The following is a 23,500-nucleotide window of genomic DNA, read 5'->3' on the forward strand; positions in this document are numbered from 1 at the left end:
AGTTATTTTAAAAGCCTTGCTTGAATGAATTACAAATATTTTATTTGTTAACAAACATAAGATGGCAACAGTTAAAAATTTTAAATCATTGAGATAATATTTCCTACCATTTCCATACAATTAAAATCACGAGAAATACGCAGACGACAATCTATTACGATTTATCTTTCTTATTGTTGCATTAATAAAAATATTTTTATTCGCAAAAAAAAAAAAAAAAAAAAAAATCAACACCTCTTGGAGCGATTGGCGTCAAAATAGAACCAAAGCCTGTTTACATATGGATTCACATATATTCCAAATTTCAACCAGAACGTAGCATTACTTCTTGAGATAGGGCACTCAAAATGGAAAAAAAGAACGGGTGATTGCGCTACCCCCTTTTTAGCTGTTGACACAAAAATAAAATCAGTTTTTATACCCACTAAAGGCTACTTGCCGATAAATTTTTCTTTCATTCCGTTCATTATTTCTTGAGATACAGCAGTCACAATTGACGACAAAAAACGTTCTATAGCTCAACCCCCGTTTGAGTTATTGACACCAAAATTGAATTAGCACCTGTTCCTGTTAGTACCAACATATGGACCAAATTTTGTTTGATTCCGCCAGTAACTTCCTGAGGAATAGCAAGCACGCGTAACTCGAAAAACGTCCCATTGCTCCACCCCCCTTGGAGGAATTCGCGCCAAAAACTAATGGGCACAAGTTCACATAGGGGCACATATGTGTACCAAATTTCGTTCGATTTCATGCGGTAGTTTTTGTTGTAGAGCGGCCACAAAAAACTGGTCACACACAGACGTGACACACATACATACACACACACACACACACACACACACACACACACATACATACACACACACAGACAGACAGACATTTTCCAAAAATAGTCGAAATGGACTCAGCACACCTCAAAACGTTCGAATCCGTCAAAATTCGAAATTCGAAAATTTGCACGAATCCAATACTTTCTTCTATATATTAGATATAGAAGAAAGTAAAAATGGTCGAAATGGACTCAGCACACCTCAAAACGTTCGAATCCGTCAAAATTCGAAATTCGAAAATTTGCACGAATCCAATACTTTCTTCTATATATTAGATATAGAAGAAAGTAAAAAGAAGAAATGTATGTAGATATGTATGTATAGACAGATAGATAAATATCTATAGATAGATAGGTAGGTAGACGGATGGGTAGATAGGTAGTTACATTGCTAGGTAGACATACATAGATATGCAGTTGGATAGACAAATAAATATATAGAGATAGATAGAAGATCGATATAATAAGTATAGATATTTTCAGCGGTAGACCGTATAGAAATTGTATTTTTCGGAAAGAAATATTTTTATTTGCGCTGTACTGTTATGCATTTTGTTTCATTGTGAAAGGGGTAATAACCCTCCCCCCCCTCCTTGCTACGCTGCAGCTTTTAAACAATGAACGGCAAAAATGCAAGTCAGACAGTATTTCACTACTTGATCATTCAAATATGATAAAGTGTTTCACTTATGATAAAGAGTGAAAATTGTGCTCGAGGGAGGGAGGATGGACATATCTGTAAGTGACATTTATTTCGGGGAAAATTCTCCAATCGCTGTCATCAGAGTGCAACCGTGGTTCCATTCTGATTGCTAATGGACTGGGCATTCCGTCACATTCGGCCATTCGTATTCCAGTTAACGGTGTTAAAACAGAACACGTGCCGGCCGTTACATCAACTCCTTCTTTCTAACAACGAGAAACGTGTCTCTGGTGGAGCTCTATGGACGTGTCTGACCCTTGAGTGTCGCTTCACTCTGGACGGCGACATAAATCTCGGTCTCCTTTGACCAGGTATATAAGGGCAATGTCGTCCTTCTGTCCATCATTGGCGATTCTCGCCTCTCTGAAAGGATTACAACAAGTTTGGTGACCATGTGGCTCGTAAGTACTTATTCATAGCAGTTGCAGTGAAAATCGAAATTTTTGGCTGTTGCCATCCGATGAACTAAAAATTTTATTTATTACTATCGACAGGCATTGGCCCTCTAATATTTGTCTAGAGATATAGAATTTCCATAGTTGAAAAAATGTCTTCAATCCAAAACAGTTTTAATGACGTGAATTTGAACGTTTATAATCAATTATCAATAATCATATCTATTCTACACAGTTGCAATGAAAAGTGAGATTTTCTGTTGTTACCATCCGACGAATTAAATATTTTGTTTATTAACATCATCGACAGCCATTGGCACTCTATTATTTGCCTACCGATACAGAATTTCCGTCGTTGAAAAAATGATCTTTGACCTAGGATAGTTTTAATGCCGTGAAATTTAAATATGTGTAATTAATTACCAATTTTCCTGTAATTTTGATTAATTAAAAATCAGTGTCTTTTTAGCTATATTTAGCTTAGTTGAAAAACAGCATTGATTTCTTAAAATTTAAATACATTATTTATTAGTAATTTTCTTCTAATTTGAAGCAACTAATGTCTATGTCTTTTAAACTATTTTTATCACGTTAAAAGCTAGTTGGGAACTTGTGAGCGTTCAGTTCCTTCACTTTTTTTCAATTTCTGGTGAACTTTTACATATTAGACAGAAATCAGGCCATTTCCGAAAGAAAATTAAGAAAACAGGGCTCTGGCACTTCTTTTTTTTTTAGAAATTACGACCTGATCTTCAGCTAGCTCTTATCTATATATGATTATGATTTTCAATTGATGTAATTTCAAATATGTAGTAGTTTATCATTAGAGCAAAATTAGTTACTGTTGCTTATATTTATAATCTAATAGAAATTTTAATTTATACTACGAATTATTTAGGAAAACATTTTTCAGTTTTCTGTACTAAACTCTTTGGTATTTCTGTAAGTCTATTTCACTCAAGATCTGCAATGTAACGTTTGGCTACACTTACCATTTGTTAAACGGAAAAATATTGTCAATGATTTTACCTGATAAAAAAAAAGTGCAATGTATTCTGAACCAAAAGCATGAAAAAAAAAGACATTTATTTTTTTTTTAGCATTATTAATTCCCTTAATTTCGTATAGCGTCCAAACCATTTGCTATCAAATAAAGTTGCTAACTCTATTGCATTATGATTTAGCGAAATAATATATTGAATTCCATTTTATAAATGAAATTTTCATTAAAGTTAAATTTGTCAGTACAGTAATGATCGACCTTTAAACAGTGTTTTAAAAACTAACACCAAAATATGTGAAATAGCTGTCATATTTCAAAATGTTTACTATTTTTCTATTTTCGGGTTGCTGTCCTAATTGTGAAGAAGAGTTTTACGGGTGAATTTTCTGATTTTTATAAAATTATCTCGTCTAACTGGTACTATTACATTCTTAAGAAAACGCAATGTATTTAAGCAATTTCTATCATTTTTTTTGCATGACATTTTAGTTAATAATGGCACAAATGGTAAAATGCTCTAACTTTAAAACATGTTAACTTGCAGCATATTATATCTTATTATTTTGTCCATAAAGTTTTCAAAGTTACGAAAATTATCACAGCAGTACAGAATCCCATACTTAATTTTTTAAGAACTTATAAAAATAACGCATGAAAAAAAAAACATACACACACACACATTTTTTTTTTTTTTTTTTGACGAGAGGTATTAATAGTGAACATTGTACTGGGTTGAGTTCTAAGAACGCCATTAACATAACTAACAAAGCCTTTAACTTCATAAAATAGTAATTTTAGGCAAATATACCTTTTTGGAGTTTGCCCTTCCTCAAGTATTCTAACAGTGGTAGTTCACATGTTGTGTTAACCACTGGGAGATCAGCAAAATTCTTATCAATTGACCATCTTGCATGCGAGTTCAAACATTCTGGGATTAACGGATGGAGTTAAGTATTGAGTGGGAGTGGTCCAGAAATCTAAAAGGTAGTCAATGTCCCCCCTGCACGATACCTCAAATATAATTGGCAAATTTAGTGTTAATGAATTGACTTCCATTTGGAACGAGAATACAGTTCTTATGTTTATTGATAAAAAAAAATAATGCTTTTTTCATACTTTTATTCAAAATATTTTTTTCAAAAAATGCGATCTGTAGAAATTTAGTAGGTACATTTTTTAGAAAAATCAACATAAAAAGTTGACATTATCTCCAAAGTATTTCTTTTAAGAGGCCCAACATTGACTGTTATTATTTTTATAAAAGAATTAACCAATTGATTCTGTTTTTTTCCAAAAATTTGAGCAACTTTTTTTAGGCATTGCATTTTGATTTGTTCATTCCGTATACATTCTCCACGCTTCGTTACATTAATTCACTAATTTTTACTATTAAAAAAAATGCGTGTTAACGTAAAACATGCAAAGCAACATTTTCATTGTCCTTCAAATATAATGTTTTCTTTCTATGGAACTTATTTTTCATTTTAAAAATATGTGTAATTAATAAAAAGAAAGTTTTCAGAAAAAAAAAATAGCAGAGGGTGAAAAGAGGGATGTTCCCTCTCCTGAAGGTTTATAAAGCGTGTTCTGAAAATGTACTATGTGCATGGTTTTGTGTAAAAAATTAAATACTAAACATCAACTTTGCTGAAACCATCAAAATCAATGTAAATCACCATTTTACTCGATATATTTGTTCTTTTAAGTTTTACCAGCAATATTTAGGATCAGATATACTTGTAATTGTGCTTACCGTTATCAACAAGAGCTTTCAGTAAATAGACTGCACTTCGAGTAAATCACTTGAAAAACTGAAAGTAGAGTTTGTGGGAAAAACAAAGTCGTTGGGTTTCATAAAAATACAGACTGAAATTTTGAATCATTGAGATCAAAATCATAATTCATAAGTATATGAGAAGGAAAACTTTTTCAGGCAAATTTAATTTGGTTTTGATGTTAAGTACCGAAAGTTTATTTCTCCGGGGATATTTCGATAATTGGGAATTTGGCTCAGTCGTCTCATTTGTGGCGTAAATTATTTTATTTTGGTAACCCTGCTGATTTATAGTAACCCTATGTGTATAGATGTTTCGGTTCTCTTTGTTAAGATTTGCAACGAAAAATACCTTTCGTGTAGGAATTGCAGCCAAAAATTGACGCCAATGAAGAAAGATCGCCAGATTCCCAATTATCGAAATCTTCCCATTTCTCCCTCACTGCTATAAAAATTATAAAATTCATTCGTATATTAATGAACATAAGTCATATAAATCGTGTTTGTACGTTAGAACATATGAGGCAGTGAGAAGCAAAGGGATGTAAGTGGCAAAATTAAAAATTTGGAGATAACCAGTACACATGGTAGGTGAACCTCTCCTCTGTCTTGGGGGGAAGAGATGGTACTAGTAGCCCTGGTAGGTGCTGCTGTACAGCATGATTTAGGGGAAAAAATCAATGAAAGTCTACCAAGGAGCTAATCTTTAAACGCGTTTTACTCAAAACTCGAAAATGTCCACTTGCATCACTTTGCTGCCTCATTTGATGTGTAATAATATTTTTAAAAACATTTTTCAGGTTATAGGTATTTTAGCGTTGTTAGCTTCGTCATTAACGGATGCTTATGGAGTCAAAGGTGGCTCAAGAATTGTACAGGACCCAGCAGGTTTGCAAGTAAGTAATTGTTTTTCCTTTCCTTAGAAACAAATTGGTGTTCTAAATTGCAAAATCAGTTCACACCTCAGATAAAACCTTTTTAAATTTTAAAGAAGAAATTTTTTTGTGCATAGAGCAACACACAATTCAATACTAACAATCAACGGCTATATTTTTCTGTAAGAATACAAATTTATAACCCTTTCAATTTGTTTTTAGACTAAGAGATAAACCAAAGAAAGTGTAAGTAAGAAAAATATCTTATCTGAAGAGGCAATAAAAAAGGAGTTGTGTCACAGAAGTTTTGATTCTACTTCTTTGCCTTTTCTTTTTTCCTTTTAGAAAACGTTACTTATTTCAATTTCGACGTGCTTTGCTTCCTAAACCGAAAATGGAATTCGAAAGAAAATGAAAGTTGAAGTAGTTTTTTTAAGTTGAATTGTGTGTCGCCATCTGTTGGGCATGGAGCTAGTTTCTTAGCTTTTAGCAATCGATGCGAAATGTGAAGTCCAGTATCAGATGTTTTCAACATAATTGTTCAATGAATTTATTTATACTAAAATGCTACTACTTGAACTTTCAAGTAAATGCTTTTTACAGCCATGGGCACGGATTCGAGAAAATGGTTTTCTTCATCTTTTCCTTTTTTTCATGTTTAAAGTTAGAAATGAACACAATATTAAAACGTATCAAATGCGAAAAACAATCATGATTTTAGGAGTGAATTTATAAATTCAACCTTTTTTTTCTCAGTTACTCTTTTTCTTATTTATTCTCTTTCGTAGAATGAAGATTATTTTCAAACTACAATCTGCATATTGAAATTCTTTTTAAAAAACATAATTACTTTACATTACAATAAAAACATCTTACACAACAAAACAAATTACTGATGCAACAGCATATTGAAATTCTTTTTAAAAAACATAATCACATTACTTTACAATACAAACATCTTATTCAACAAAACAAATTACTGATGCAATTTAACGAACTGAAAAAAAATTGGGTATAAGAACCCAAGAAAATTCGATGGTGGAAATATTATTCCTGATGGTTAAATGTGGAATCAGTTTAGAATAAACTCATTAATGTTCTTTAAAAATATACTCATTATTTAATCGTAAACGATATTTTGATGTTTTTTTAAAACTAAATGTGTTTTGAATTTGTATTTTCCAGGGTATTTCGCAGCCACATATTCACGTAGGGAAAGGAGGTAAGAATGACATTCTTTTACATGAAATGTACATAACTATTTATAATAACTTCATTGTTTTGAGAAAATAATTGAATACATGCATTCATCTTTGAATTTCAAGCAATATTTTGTTCTACAATATTTTATAGACTACATTTACACTACACTCATTCAGAGTGCCTTTTAACCACTTCAAATTTTTCAGTTTTTTTTTGTAAGATACAGAAAATCACCTGCGTCCATATCGAATGATTATGCGGCATGTAAAAGTCTCCCTCAGGTATTCGTTTGGTTTTGAACACTCTTGACAAAATTGAATTCTTAGCATCCAAAAGAGCCCAGGTGCCTTTAATGGGGAAACTGGATGTCAAAATTCTCGTAAAATCGACTATCCGTCTGTTTAGGTGCTACATGAAAGAATTGATGTCAGCTCTAGAGCAGTGCTTTAGGTAGAAATTGCAAGAAACCAATTTGAGGCCCCATTTTAAACAAAAAGTATAAATAAGTAAATAAATAAAGAACTATAATTCCAAGTTTCGATTTTACCCCTTTTTTTACAGAAAGAAAAAGTTGATAATATTGATCACAACTCATTGTATCACTCAATAATTCTAAAGTTACTATTTTTAATCTATTTTTTAACTTAAGTATTTTTTCCAGATTCTAATATTCTATGCAAGTAAACGATAGAGATCTCTCTATGTTTTGAAGTACAAAGGGGGAGTTTTTAACCATTTAGAATCTTTATTTTCTTGAATTAAAGGAACACTACTGTTATTAAAGTTATTTATTTTGCATAAATTTTCTGATACGGATCAAAATTACCCTAAATTGCAAAATGGCTTTGAATCAGGCTAGTATTTCATGTTGAATGGCTTTAATAATTATTATTTCTTAACTTTGTATGACTAAACAATACTTTAAGATTGTACGCTATTACCAACTACTTACTCTATATATATATACTACCTACGCCATATGCCAACAAACGCAATACAATTTTCGAAATATGAGTAGAATAGTTTATGGATCAAAGATACCCTAAGTTACTACTACATATTAGATGCTAATAGTTGTAGGTTCAGAGAATAAATGGTGTTCTCCCCATTGGCAATCTTCCATTCTAGTTGTCTAGCTGTGGAATAGATGGCGCCACTGAAATCAATTACTCTTTAAATGTGAATTAAGTGGCGCCATACATTGAGTAACTAAATTATCTGAGTGGTAGGTCGTCTATTGGGGAATACCGAACCCTTGAATGCTATACAAACAATTTACTCTTAAAATTGTATACTATTGATTATTAAAAGCGCCAATACGTACTGTCGGATCTCGATAACTAGAAGATTTTAAGTCAAATATTCTTTTGTCTCGAAGTTTCCCTTGGGTCTCAAACTCTTGAGGCTGTTGTGGAAATTTCCGATAACTCAGACTACCAGAAACTTGAATGTTTTAGCAGGCCCTTTGGGACTAATCTAGAGTTGCCTGTATACTATATAGGGTAGTCTGATCACAAAATGAACTACCAAGTACGATTTCATTTCCTTAAGTTGATAAAATCTTTAAAAATGGTAGCATTTGGTATATGATATAAAAAACATTTTTATTGATTGTATAATTATTATAACATGAACAAACTGGGAGCACTTCTTCGGTTCTGCTTCCGGTGTTTCGGGGGTGTAAATGAAAAACAGTTATACAAAATGACGTACGAAGGAACGTAATTACGAAACGAAACGTAGCGTAAATGTAATTTAAAACGTAACGTAAATGTAAAAAAATGTAATACAATGTCTCTCACTAAATAATTTTTTAAAAAAAGGACATAACGTTACAATATTTGGCTTACTGCTTATCGTTACTTTGTTTCACCGCAGATGGCGTCCTTACAATTAAGGTTTTTTTCAGCTATAGTGGCGCTATCTGCTATAATGCTGCAAAAATAAATAACTGAAAATGGAAGTCTAGATTGCGAGTGTACCATATAATCATACGGCAAAATATTTCCCCCAGAATCTGATTATTTTACATTTTTTATCTAATCGAACATCATTGAAATTCTTTTTTTTCGTCTGTTTCTTGTGTGTGTATGTGTGTAACTTTTGATAACTTTTTGAAAATAATGCTCGCTGCATCAAATCACAATTCTGTTTTGAATGTGCTTCCCTAAAATCTTTAAACTCGTAGATGACTTTTTATAGACTTTGTTAAACATTTTCCCATAAATTTCGAGTTAAAAAAAATATCTTCCGAACCTAATTGATAATGTTGCTAATACAATATAGTCAAATCAAACAATTACAGAATAACTTATAAAAATGTTTATTTCCTGCCGATCTGAAATTAAAAATTTATCAAAAAGTGAGTACAAGTATTTATTTACCTATATTTTCAAACAAGGGGGAACATTCTAACATTCGAGTACTCTCCTTAAGATCGTAAAAAAGTTAATAATCGAAAACAGATTTATGTATCGCAAAAGTATGTCTTATTACACAAGAAAAATTAGTTTTTAGTTGTTAATTATAAACTACATCGTTCCTTATAAAAAAGTTAGAGTATATACAGACATACGTATGTAACAAAGAAAATACTATACGCATGAAGGATGGTCTTTATGGGGTATCTCATTATCATTACCATGCGTTCTTACCATTTTTTTTAGTGTTAGTGCATTTTATTGTTTTCTTTGCGCAATTTGTTATTTCAATTTCGCCATTAAAATATTTAGTGGTACATTCTATTGTAATTCCGAAAAACAAAATAAATTATTTTTGATGACACTAAAAAAACGTAGATTGTCAGTATGTTACTAATTCCTAACTTTTTTCGCAGAACATACTTTCGACATTCGTTTCTTCTATTACATTTAATTTTTCATTATTATTTTTCTATAGTAACAAAAAAATTTACGAACTAAGGCACCAAGAAGCAAAGGATTGTATGTGATAAAATGAAACTTGCAGATAATTACAAAAAATGTTAGGTGAAACACTAATCTCTTTTGTGGCAGACAAGGTCTGCTGCTAAGAGTGGATCAGAAAATCTTTTGCTTGAAAACTTCCATCTAGTTCGAAATTTGACTTCGTTTTACTCAAAATCTTTATTTCGCTTCTTACATTTCTTTGCTTCTCATTGCATCAAATCAAGTTCATAATTAAAATATATATATATTCTGAATTATATTAAAACTTTCCCTCTCTAAGCGAATATTTTGATTAAATAACAATGTATGCTCTTTACATCACATCTATTTTATTTTTTTAAACTTTAATTTTAGGAGGATCGTCTAAATTGCACCACACGGCAGTAATTCAAGATCCTGTTTCCCAAGATCAAGTTCTGGTGGAAAAAGTCTCTTCATTAGGGCCTTCCTCCGCTCAATTCACTCTTTCCGATGCCCAGATTCCTTCATTTGGACAACGTAGGTTATATCGGGTTGGACAATCCCAAGTGCCCTATGGACTGATGGGATCAGATTATTACTCTTACCCAAGGAATCTCCTAACTTCTGGCAGGCTTTTGAGGAGAAAGACGGTGTCATCGAACAACCTATCTGGTCTTCGGAGCATTGCAGATCCAAGTCTCTCCCAATTTCAAATTGGAGACGCACAGATTAAAACACCTGTTTTCGGAAGCAGGAGAAATCTATACCGCTCAGGAGCATCTTCAGTGCCATATGGACTCATGGGATTAGATTATTATTCATATCCCAAGCAATTGTTAACTCGAAGAATCCTTGGTGATGGTTTAAGCCAAACTAGAATATTGCCCGGAGGTTCAGCATTCACTGCTGGTGATTCTCAGCTTAGAGGCGGACTTGATGGTATTGGACAAGAAAAAGTGACTATTTTGCAACCTTCACTTGGAGGTCCAACAGTTATACAACAACAGCAAGTAGTTCCGCAGCAAGTTTCAGTCCTTGATGAAGCACTTGGAGATGGTTTTGGTCAGAGACAAGTAGCTGCTATTACTGGAGGGTCAGGATTCGGACAAAGACAAGTAATCAAAACTGTTGCTAGACCAGCAGGTCTTAGAGGAGGTCAAATTATTTTAAGGGGTACTCCAGGTGCAGGAATAAGGAGAGTTGTATCTCGACCAGTTGTTCAAACTAGTCCCATCAATCAACTTCTTGTCGATGGTACATCACAGCTTGGAGCTCCCATTGGTGGTTTTGGTCAAAGACAAGCACCAGTGATTTTGACACAAGCAAGTCCAGTTGTACAAGCTGTTAAAGCTCCAGTATCTGTCGTATCTGCTCCTATCAGAAGGCGCATAGTAAGACCCGGAGATGCTTTCCTGTCTCAAGTTTCTCGGCCAAGAATAGCTCAAAGGAGAGTCGCAACAGTTGCAAGACCCATTGTACCTGTTTCTCAGCAAAGAGTCTCGGTTGTACCAACTACTTCCGTTTTCGGGGACTCAGGACTCGGAGCAGGAAACATTCAGTTTACTCTAGGAAACAACCAGTTAGTTGGAGGACCGATTGTAGCTCAAAGACCAGTTGTTGCAGTTTCCAGACCAGAAGTTATATCTCAGGTACGCTCCGATGCTGGAATAATTGGAAATAGATTATTTGGAAGACGAATTCCGCAAATGTATTACGTTGATGGAGGACATCGATTTCCCGGTATTGATATCATTGGAGGCAGCCGTATTGGTGATCCACGATTCAACTATCTCCAGTTACCAATAAGTACTCGAAGCTTTTCAGACCTGGGCAGACGCGTGGTATTAACTAAAACAAGTCCTTCGAAAATTGGGGGATTCTCTGGATTATCCGGACTTGCTGGTATTGGTCAGACATCGCCAGTTGTCTCTCAGGAAGAAGTGATAGGACCAGCAGGAGATAGGCAAGTTATTACTACAGTAACAAAATCCGGACCATCTAAAATTGGAGGACCAGTTATTGGTGGATTAGGAGGTGGATTATCAGGAATCGGAGGACTAGGAGGACCAGCTACTGTTACACAACAGGAAGTTATTGGACCCGCAGGAGACAGTCAATTAGTCACGACTGTAACTAAATCAGGACCATCTAAAATTGGAGGACCAGTAATTGGTGGATTTGGAGGTGGTCTATCAGGAATCGGAGGACTAGGAGGACCAGCTACTGTTACACAACAGGAAGTTATTGGACCCGCAGGGGACAGTCAATTAGTCACGACTGTAACTAAATCTGGACCGTCTAAAATCGGAGGACCAGTTACTGGTGGATTAGGGGGTGGATTATCAGGAATTGGAGGACTAGGCGGACCAGCCACTGTTACTCAACAAGAAGTTATTGGACCCGCAGGAGACAGTCAATTAGTCACGACGGTTACGAAATCTGGACCGTCGAAAATCGGAGGGCCAGTCATTGGGGGATTAGGTGGCATAGGGCAACAAGGCAAGTTAGTCACACAAGAGGAAGTCATTGGACCCGCTGGTGATAGGCAGTTAGTTACAACAGTAACAAAAACTTCTCCTTCTAAAATTGGTGGAGCAGCTGCTGGCGGATTGTCTGGAATAACAGGACTAGGTGGACCTGCTACTATCACTCAGGAAGAAGTAATTGGGCCGGCAGGAGACAGTCAACTAGTGACGACAGTAACCAAATCAGGGCCATCTAAAATAGGAGGCCCAGTCATTGGTGGTTTGGGAGGTATCGGACAGACAAATCAAGTAGTCACTCAAGAAGAAGTCATCGGACCAGCAGGGGACAGCCAGTTGATTACCACTGTTACAAAGTCAGGACCATCTAAGATTGGAGGACCAGTGTTAGGTGGATTATCCGGAATTTCTGGTTTAGGTGCATCTACAACCAAAACTATAACACAGGAAGAAGTCATTGGGCCAGCAGGTGACTCGCAATTACTTACAACAGTCACAAAATCTAGCCCGTCAAAGATCGGAGGCCCTGTTATTGCAGGTCCTTTAGGATTAACGGGTGTGGGGCAAGGATCACCTAGTGTTGTGACCCAGGAAGAAGTTGTCGGACCAGCTGGAGATGTTCAAACAGTAACCACCATTACCAAAGCCGCGCAAGATCCTCTTCTTAGCCAGTCTAAGATAGGCGGAGCTGCTCTGGGTAGCCCCTTCGGTGCATCTAGCGCAGGTGTTATCCAACAAGAGTTTGTTGATCCTAGCAGTTCACTAGCCAACGACATTATACAAAGCCCGATTGGAGCAGCTTTAGCACAAGAAGCTGGAATTATCGCGTCACCCCTCAGTCAAAGCAACCTGTTTGATCCAGCCTCATCTGTGCAGACGTCTGTCGATGATGTCATTGCCCAAAATCCATTCTCTAGTGACATTACACAAGTTAAGGAGACCACCATTACAAAGCCAGGCGGAATACAGTTTACACCAGTAGGCCCAGTAGCCGTCGGTGGACAAGTCACGAAAGTGACTGAAGTAACTCAACCCATCTCACAACAACCTATTTCTCAACAAAGCATATCTAGTGATTTCGGTCTTGGTGATTATCTACCTAGGGTGTCTTTTCTCTCACAATATCCCTATGACGTCCCAGGCCGTTCGCTCTTAAGGTCAGTCCTCACGAGGCCAATAGTTCAAGAGCAGCAGCAGTTAGAACAAATATTAGTGTGATAAAAATGCAATGAACAATCAGTACTTCTGGCTGCTTAGCATGTGTTTTCAGAATGGACAGTCAAATTGTTTGTGATCAACGTATATATATATAGATATTTGTAAGTGTATGTCGTTTATCATTAGTAGAGTTTTAGTTTTGTTGATATTTTTTGTTATCAATGTCATTTTGAAATAAATGTGTACATTCAAGTTTAAAAACAAATCTCTTTTTTTATTCTCGTCAAATGAATGTGTTCATTAATTTTGTCCAGCAAAGTTAGGAGAAATGAAACGTAATTGAATTTTTGGACTAAAATCTTCTTATAATAATGAACCTTTTTTAAGACACAATTACCTATGTCTGTATATAGCTATCTGCTTTTAATTTTAAATCTGAGACACTAAACTGCTAAGAAATTGCTTCATTCCATCGTGCACTGGGCTACGTCTAAATCTACAATTATAAGTCGCCTTCGTTATCATTTTAAATGTGGTATGGCAGGCTATATTATTTATAATTTAATACTTAATATACGTTTTATGTCTTCATTATTTACAAGAACTAGAACAAAAAGAAACACAGCAGTTGCTTACAGTTTGTTTCGAACCGTGCAAGTACAATCAGCTGATTCTAAACAAGATACAGATGACATAGGGACAAAGAGAAGCTACAAGAGAAACCGCTTGGCGATATTAATTTGACGTATAATATTTTTGTTGTATCAAAAGTAGTTTGCATTACTTAGTTTCCAAATCTTCTCAACTATATACTAGCTGCAGATGTCAATTTTGTTAGTTAATGAAAAAAGTTGCCATAGATCAGTTAACTTATTGTGTTTTTGATAGTATAAAGGCTTATTCTTCCTCTAGTTTCAGTCACTTTTGGCATCTTTCAGTAACTCCAAAAGTCAACCACACATATCTTACTCTTTTTGTGTATTACTCTTCGGTATGTATTGACTGAAACATACACTTTCGTAGATAACTGCTGGAGCAAGCAGATATCTACGGCCAAAGTTGTAGAAAAAACGTTTTTTCAAGTTGAAGGGGAAAAAAATTTCAGCAACTTGAATTGGTTTGACCTTTGCGCCAAAAGTCAACCATAAGTATTTATGCCTTAACAGTTAGAATAAATGTAGCAGAACAAAAATTAGTTGGCACTGTCATAGTTCACTCTAGATGCAAAAAGTATTGGCAGATGCAAATTTGTATGTTATTCTCTTACTTACAAGATCCAACTATGACTTCCAAAAACATAAAGAAAAAATTTCATGGGGGGGGGGGAGACGCTTCTATAGTTGGGAAAAATCTAGCCTGGCAGTATTGTGAAGGCTAAACAGTTTATAATTGCAGTATAATGACGCTACCAGGTTAGGTTTGCCCTAAATACAGTAATTTTATTTTAAGAGCATATCCTAAAATTTTTTATAAAATCAAAAATATCAACTACCCAAGTCTGTCTGGTTCTTAAAAGAAAAAAAAATCTGGCTCTTAATGCAAACTAGTCGATTAAAAGAAACCGATTCCAACATTTCAAGTTAAATAACTAAATTATTACGAATCTTTTAGCAGAAAGTTTTAGAAAAATCTTATTATACGTTAACTGAAATGATTTATAAAAAAAAACATTTGCTGCTTATTCGTGTTGCTAATTAAACGAACAGCCTTTTGCTTATGCTGAAAACTGTTGGGCTTGTAACTAAACTATTTTTTAACTTTGCCTCCTCACGATCAGTATATATCAAGAAATTCCTTTGATTCAGAAATATTTCGTGGAGTAAACGACTCGTGAGGGGGTTCATTCGATTTTGAAATAACTTCAAAAGTATATCAGCAGAGAGATCCATTTAATGAAACTTCTGAGGTTCACTGGATTGTTTTATCACTCTACATCAGCTTGTTCGATTATCACTCATTATTATTGCACAGCAAGTATGATTAAGTAAACAAAAACAAAGTTAGCGAATTGAAATATATACGTAAACATTGTTCTTCTTGGTTCAGGTCATATTGGACTATCAGCCTATGTGTGTATGTATGTATATATACAGGGTGTTCCGTTTTAACCTGCAAGACCTTTATTTTCGCAACCGTTAGTCCTAGATGCATATTTCCAATTGCAAAAATGTTCAAAATCAAATGTAGAGTTAAGACATTGAAAGTATGAAGCAAAATTAAAAATGAGTCAAAAAATACAAAATTTGACTTTTTATGCGGGCCCTAGGTCCCCTAACTAATATTTAGAGAAATAATCTCCATCGAAAACTATTATTGACACAAAAAACTTGACATTTGTGCGACCAAAACTCAAGGAGATACTCGAGTTTAAAGTTTTAAGGGATCATGTGGAAGATGAGATTGGAACTTATTAGTGATGTGCCGGATCGTTAAAAAAGTAGATCCGCGGATTCGGATACGGATCCAGATCATTAGTGGCAAGATCCGCGGATACGGATATTTTTACAAAATATCAAGTCAAAGTAAGAAAAACAAGGTATTCATATTCTTCATTGCTGTTCAAAAATAAATTCAAATGTTATGCCGTGGTACGCAAAAACACACTACAAAGCCTTAAACAATTTGAAAAACCACTCTTTGCACGCATATAATTTTTCGCACGTTTCTGTATTTTCCCCCAAAAGGTGTCATTGACGGAGAGTGAAAAATGGTGTAAGTCACAAAACGCTGCGCTTTATATCTCGGTGAATATCAGTCGAACTAATTTAAATTTTTTTGTGTTGGAATTATTTTTCAATGGAGATCATTTCCCTAACTATTAGTTAAAGGGCCTGGAGCCCGTATAAAAAGTTAAATTTTGCATTTTTTGACCAATTTTTATTTCTGTTTCAAACTTTCAATACCTTAACTCTGCATCTGATTTTGAACATTTTTGTAATTGAAAGTATACATCTAAGATTAACGGTTGCGATAATAAAGTTCTTGCAGGTTAAAACGGAACACCCTGTTTATCGCACAAGAGTTTAGAAACAGAAAGCTTTTTTTGGTGTGTGTCTTTGATTTCCATTAATGGGCAATCAATATTTCCCATCAAAAAAATTTGATTACAAGCACATACTTATTTCAAGAATAAATATGTTTGCACAAAAGAAGTTTCCTTCACGCGATTGGGGAAAAAATGGCGTCATGTTTGTGATTCATTTTTTTGAATTTTCTAAAATGAAGGTGCATATTTCTAAATTAAACAAGATGGAAGTTAATTATGTTTTTAAAACTTTTCTTATTCATCCTAATTTGGAGCAGCGAAAAATTTGTTTTCTTTCAATACTTGTTCTCTTGTTAATTGTCTTTTAAAAACTGAAAAGAAGTATAATCAATCGAAGTTTCTTTGCTTTAAGGAGGTGAAGCTTTGATCAATTAACCAATCACTGTTGATATTACTGGAAAAGGAAGAAGTAAGTGTAACTTACACAGTTCTGGAAATGGTACTTCAGAAAGCGTTAAAAATATCGGAAACTATATTTTTCAAAACAATGTATTGCTTTATGATTGCTTAGGAAAATTAATGTATTTTCTCGCACACAGCACTTTTAGCAGAGAAAGAACGTCGGTAAGAGTTGAGCTTTTCAGCTGGTGTAAAAGGATTGAAAATTCTCACTCCTGAACTGAAAAATCCAGTCCACTTGATCTCTGGTCTTTCTTTATCACTACACAAGTTTTAAAAAATCGCTTCTTCTATCAAAAAAGAAAAAAAACTTTTCGCAGGCAATTTGATTTGGTCTTGCATTGTAAATCAAGATGAAAATTTGAAAACGGATTTGGTATTTTTTTAATAACATAAATAGTCAGAATAATTCAAAGGAATTCAAATTTATCTTCTTCTGTAAAACTATACATTTAACAAGTTAAAGATCTGAAGGTTAAAATTTTGCTTAAAACTCATACGTTATAAAAACATAAAAATTTTTATGGAAAGCCAAAACTGCGTTGATTACAAAGGGAAAAAAAACGTTTTTACAAAAATCTTTCTCAAAAAAAAAAAAAATCTTTCTAAATCATTTCGAACACGTTCAACGAAAAATGATTCGAACTCTACAAGTCGGAAAATGAAAGTTGACTTTCAACTTCACTTTCCAAGTGATGGCGAATTCGGCAGGCGACTTGAAAATGGCTCGTAGAGTGGACACATTAGAATGGCAGCTCGTGGAGAAATCCACATGGCCATAGCTTTAAGACACCAAGTTGTCGATTTCAGCTTTCCTTACTTCTGCGACACTATTGGTTTCTTCATGAAGGATTTTGGTAACAAGCCCAATTGCCTAGCTTGTCTTTATCCATTTTCTCTGACTTTGTGGCTGTCTGTGGTGTTTTCCTTGCTCGTTATGCCTCCCGTCTTTTGGTTAATGAACCAAAAAGAACATTTCCGCCTTGATGATTTTTTTCATCGATACACTTGCAAATCTTCTTCAGCAGACTTCGAGAATAAAAACTCCTGATTCACTTCACAATAGAATATTACTGGCTTCTTGGACATTTGCGGCGAAATTCATCTATTGGAGTTACGTGGCAGTGTTCTTTGCATTTTTAATAGCGCCTTTGAAAGAATGGCACCCAAGAACTGTCCCCCAGCTGTTCGAGGCCATTGCGAAAAAATCTTGGAAATGCTATGTTGCCAAAAGTACAACGTATCTGGAGAATTTAGAAAAAAGCATCGACCCTTACGTGTCACACATTGTCAACGAGATCAAAAATAACAGGTGGGAAATTGAACCGAATTCCGCAGAAGTTGTAAAAGTGCTGTCTAAAGAGAAAAATGCTGCAGTTTTACCCAAGAATTCAATTCAAACCTACTTGCAATTTCCATATCGTATGTCAGACGATTCTTTGTACAGCGCGTTTTTTACAATTTCTTTGAAAAAAAAATCTGCTGTAGACGGCAGTTAGATACCTTTATTCACAGAGTGGCAGCATCAGGCATTTATCAAAAAAACTGTTGTTGATTTTGATTTTAAAACAATACTTTCCTCCAGAAAGATCATAAATGACGAAAGTGTTCAACCTTTTACGTTAGCGCATTTTTGTAGGTGCCTTTACTGTGCTAGCAGTGGGTTTTACTCTATCTTTTTTGATTTTGGCAGTTGAAAATAAAAAAAAAATTTAAATAAAAATAAATGAAACACAAATCAGAATTAACAAAAAAAAAATTTTTTTTTAACCTTACATTTCTTTTCCAGTAAGTTACCGCTCTAAGTCAGGGCTAAGGCAGAAATACTTAAAATACACCTCCAGCTCATTCCATCCGAAGACTAAGTTCTCAGATGGAATGACTGAGCTGGCGGTGTATTTTATGCTAGAGGGCGGTAACTTACTGCAATATGCCTGCCTTGCCTTCAGTCTTTGAGTTAAATTGCACCATTGCTGAGGTCACTCATCTCGTACCAGTTTGTTTGGCTCTCTTGGCTCCTTTAAGAGGTTTTCCGCCTCCAGCTTAGTTACCTCCTATTCCGGGCTGATGAGTGCTAATAAGCACGAAACTGCATTCCTCGGATGGAATGACTGAGTTTGCGGTTTATTTTATGTATTACATTTCTTTTGATCCATGAGAATGCAATTTCAACATGCAATGGAAACTATGTAATGTACGATGCTAAAAAACACAAGCACGCTCGTTTCTCTTTGGAGCAGGACTGCTAAGTCGGAGTCAGACTGGTTTTGGGATAAAAGAGTTGGAATTAGGAGTCGAAGGTTCGAATTTCCAAGAGTCAGAGTCGCTCATTTTCCCTCAAAGCCCACGACTCTGACAAATTGCGGATTCGGAGTTAGAGTGATTTTCTGTAATGGAGTCGGAGTCGAATATTCTAAAATTCTCGGATGCGGAGTCGGAGCCAGTCCTTTTCCCTCCGACTCCACTGCCCTGCTTTGGAGTGAGCTCATGAGTTGTAATTGTCACAATCTTCTAACATCCTTATTGATTCACCCAGCGAAAAACAAAAAAGACTACTTTTAGCTTCCTTACCATTCGTTTCAAATATTTCTTTCACCTCACCGGGGAAACACACGTATAGCGCAATAATGAAAAAGGTCAAATAGGTAGCATTCAAAAGAACATATTACACCATTTGTTTTCAAACAAAAACTATTTGCAAAGAATTTTTAAGTCCCTTTTTGTTTATTTTCATTCATTTACGTATACTATTTAACTTATTCCTGAAGAGCACTGTTGAAACTCAGTTTATATAAAAGTATGTTTTCCAAATGAGGTCGTTTCCAAAATTTTAAAAGTATTTTTTCTGAAAGAGCATGTTTAAAAATATAGAACAATCTGATCATTTTTTTAAATAATTTGTTCAATAGTTTTAAAAAATTACTTAAATCGGAGCGCTTTCTTTGTTTACGGCTTTTGCCGATGACATCACAATTGATGAAATGCCATTTAGTGTTGCCATTCACGGAGAAAAGTATTTATTTCGCATCTTTACTCACGTGTATTGGCAACGATATGGTTGATAGCAAGCGTAGAGCGCAATATTTAATTCGCTTCTTGATTATCATAACGTGGAAACGTGGTAGAAAGATGCGCTAAATTGCATCATTTGTGACGTCATAAAGAGCACGCCTTGTTTTCAAAATCGGACATTTTAAAAAAGTAATTAAAAAATGACTGTTGGGAAAATAAAAGTATTTTCTGGGTCCATGCTATTTTTTTTACTCATTCTATCAATTTCAGTGACTAAAAGTAGTACTTATGACTGAAGGAAACAACCCCATTATGAAATGATTTTGCTTTTGTTTAATAAGTTCAATCTTCAAAAATGTCAGAACACGTTTTTTTCCTAGTATTGGTTGGAATACAATGTATTCACAAAATCATTGTAGTATTATTTCGGTACTTTGGAACAACAGCACCCAGTGTCAAAAATTCCAGTTTTATAAAAAGTGGTCGTGAAATTTCTTCATTATTTTCTTGTTCTTTTTAACTTTCACGCTTACGCCCAACGAAACTTCGAACACTTTAAAAATTTATTGTCTCAGACTACATTAATAAGGTACATAAATTAATTTATACTTGATCTACTAGTAAAATTGGTTGTTTTAGCTCTAAATAAACGAATAGGGCTAACCATTAAAGAGTCAATTTAGAAAAAGGGTCAACGGTAACAGATGCAAAATGATTAATTTTAATAATCAAACAATATAAAGGGTGTTTTTTTTTTACATAGAGTTATAGAACTTTACGTTTAAATAAAACACCGTTAAATGATGTAAATCGTCATGAGTTTGGCTTTATTCGAAAAATGATTCTTTGCCATTTTTATTTAAATGTGATTTCTGGTATATAGCCACTTCGGCTGACTTGGAGAAAGTCTAATCGGGAAGTCCAATTTTCTATCACTTTTTGCAGCAATGGGGGCCGTATGCGAGTGATTTGTGGCGAATGTCCAAGGCGTCAATCGTCTGTGGCTTATCGGTGTAGACCTGAGACTTCACACAGTCCCACAAAAAATAGTCCAGCGTAGTTAAATGGCATGATCTTGCAGGCTAATTCACGGGTCCATTAAGCGAAATTATTCGTTCACCGAAAGTTTCTTTCAATAAATCAATTGTGACACGCGCTGTGTGGCATGTTGCACCGTCCTGTTGTCTATTCATGGTGAAATGGCAAGTCGAACTAAACACAAAACAAGTGACAACTATCAAAACGGCCCACAGATCAAACAGTGTTTCCGACTTAAAGTTCTATACCTCTAAAAAAATTTAAAAAAAAAACCCCTTTACATGCAGTATATCGACGGCAATCCACAGACTGCAGTTTTGTCTTTGTTATGAACTCATCATTCTAATAGACAATAACCGAGCTAAAGGCAGATGTTATCTCATTAAAGCTGAAAGTGCCAACTCACTGGAAGCTGCACTAAATTTAGCCCTTCAGCCATCAGCGAGAGTATGCAGCAATGGAACGGTTCAACTTGTCAATTGATAGTAAAGCTTGAGTATTAGGCAAATGGTTATTAGGTTTAAGCTTAAACTCAACTTAACTTGTTGCTGTCTTCTGCCAGCTAAACTGGCAATTTGGGGTGCGCTGCTTCACTTTCCAACTGTACCGTAATTTGGTGTGAAGTCCGACTTTCACAGTACACACATGCCATAAGGACCTTAGGGTGGGCAACCATTCAGAGCACAACAAAACATTTACACGAAGGAAGGACAAGGAGAGGAGGGAGAAAGTACATCCATGCCTGAGCCTGGATTCGAACCCGGGACCTCTCTATCGCAGTCAGACTTCTCTAACAACTTAGACAAAGCGGTAAGCAATTGACGAGTTGAACCGTGCCATTGCAGCGGACACTCGCTGGAGCGCTGAATTTACTTCAGCTACCAAATTGTTGACACTCTCAGCTTCAATGAAATGGCATATTTGCCTCCAGCTCGGTTATCGTCGATTCCAGATAGATGAGCTCATAACACGGACTAAACTGCAGTCTGGATGGCGTAAAAGGGCTGTCGGTAGCTCTGCCTAAGCCCTGGCTTAACGCCGGTAAATTATTGCTTAAAACAATTAAATGTCATGAAAAAAGTACTTACATCATCAAGTACTTTCAGATAAGCACTAAGCATTAAAAAAATTTAGAATATTTTTATAAGACATAGTAGTTGTTTACCTCTTGTTAACAGTGTGCTCTGTGTTATACCGTACCTTGAATTGGTTCAAAAATATTTAAGTAAATGTGATTACTATAACTCAGTACTAGGGTGCTACATCACATTGGTTGCTGTTGCACCGAAAAGCAGTAGAACCTCGTTTTCCAGGACTAACTGGGACCAGAGGCAATCAGGGTAGTACTGTAGTATGAGCAACTAATCCTTAAATTAACAAACTTACCACTCATTGCGAAAAACTATATTTTAGGAAAATTGGATAGAACTGTCCACAAGCAGTTGAAAAAATATTAAAACACTAGCTGCGTCGCCCGGCTTTGCACGGTCTACCTCAAAAATAAAAGTTAGGTCAAGTGACGCGTGTTCAACAATCAGGCTTGAACAAATTTCAAATCCCTCGATTACAGGAAAAGCCTCAAAACCAAAATCAGAATTTTATTTGTTCATATTCGAGAAAAAAAATGGCAACAGATCTTTCTTCTCAATGATTTTCTTTACTAGTACACTATAAATTTCAATAAAAGCAATATGGAAGAGTTGTTTCGGAAAAGTTGAGATGAAGCTCTGAATAATAATTTGAATGGAGGAAAGCCTTCGAAAAATAGGGACTTTATGTCGAAATCTAAGTGTCATAATTAATAGTTTTTAATTGATATCTTTGCTAATTATTATCGGAGGATTATGCTAAATAGTCAGACATAAAGACGGGAAAATTACGAATCCATCGATACCAGGTTCTATGGTCAGTTCATTGGCACACATTCGGGAGAAGAGTAAAAAAAAAAATTTTTTTTTTTTTTTTTTGAACACTCGATCCTGTGCGAAATTTTTTTTTATTTATTTTATTTTATTTTTTATTTATTTATTTTTTTGTAACATCAGACCTGTCCGCTTTCGTTTTTTATTTTTATTTATTTATTTTTTGCGGCCTCGAACCTATGCGCCTTTTGTTAGTCAAGTTTGGCGCCCCTCTTGAGGGACTCAGTCCACACCAGCATAATATGCAAATAAATCTATGCTCACGTACGCAGGGGCGGCATTTCAGCATTTCATTTGGGGGGTCGAGTTTCTTAAATATGTATTACCACAGTGCAGTCCCAAACGCAAATTAGCTAGCAGGAAGTGGTCATAAAATCGGTTTAATATGAATAAAAATTAGTGTTTAGAAACAATTAAAATTTTGATTAACTTTCTAATAAGTTATCATACAAAACATCTCGATACTTAAGTTTTTATACCTTTCGGAAATGTTTTAATGTATGATTTTTGAAATTCGGAAGAGCAGGGAATCGTTTTACTAATCAGTGCCCACTGTCGTGCTGTTTTGCCAGTACAGCTATATAGAAAAGATGAAAAAGCTCATGCCGTTTAGCATATATGACTTCGTTTGAATTTTTGGCTCATTAAGCTTCGAAATTAATTCTCTAACCACCTGAGACATAAAACAAAATATTTCCCCACTGGCTGAGCTGATAGGAATAATTAAAAAATAATTGAAGTAACAAAATTATGTATGAAAACATTTTTT

General features: G+C 34.9%; 1 protein-coding gene across 1 annotated transcript; it reads left to right on the top strand.

The window, feature by feature from the left end:
* The first annotated feature begins 1,927 nt into the window (after positions 1-1,927).
* Positions 1,928-13,548, top strand: LOC129228459 (uncharacterized). The gene is made up of 4 exons (XM_054863139.1): positions 1,928-1,936; positions 5,508-5,603; positions 6,768-6,804; positions 10,067-13,548. Exons 1-4 carry the CDS (start codon positions 1,928-1,930, stop codon positions 13,372-13,374), a joined length of 3,450 nt encoding a protein of 1,149 aa, XP_054719114.1. The 3' UTR covers positions 13,375-13,548.
* The last annotated feature ends 9,952 nt before the right edge of the window (positions 13,549-23,500 follow it).

The sequence above is a fragment of the Uloborus diversus genome, chromosome 8 (assembly GCF_026930045.1).
Source record: "Uloborus diversus isolate 005 chromosome 8, Udiv.v.3.1, whole genome shotgun sequence".
Classification (NCBI taxonomy): domain Eukaryota; kingdom Metazoa; phylum Arthropoda; class Arachnida; order Araneae; family Uloboridae; genus Uloborus; species Uloborus diversus.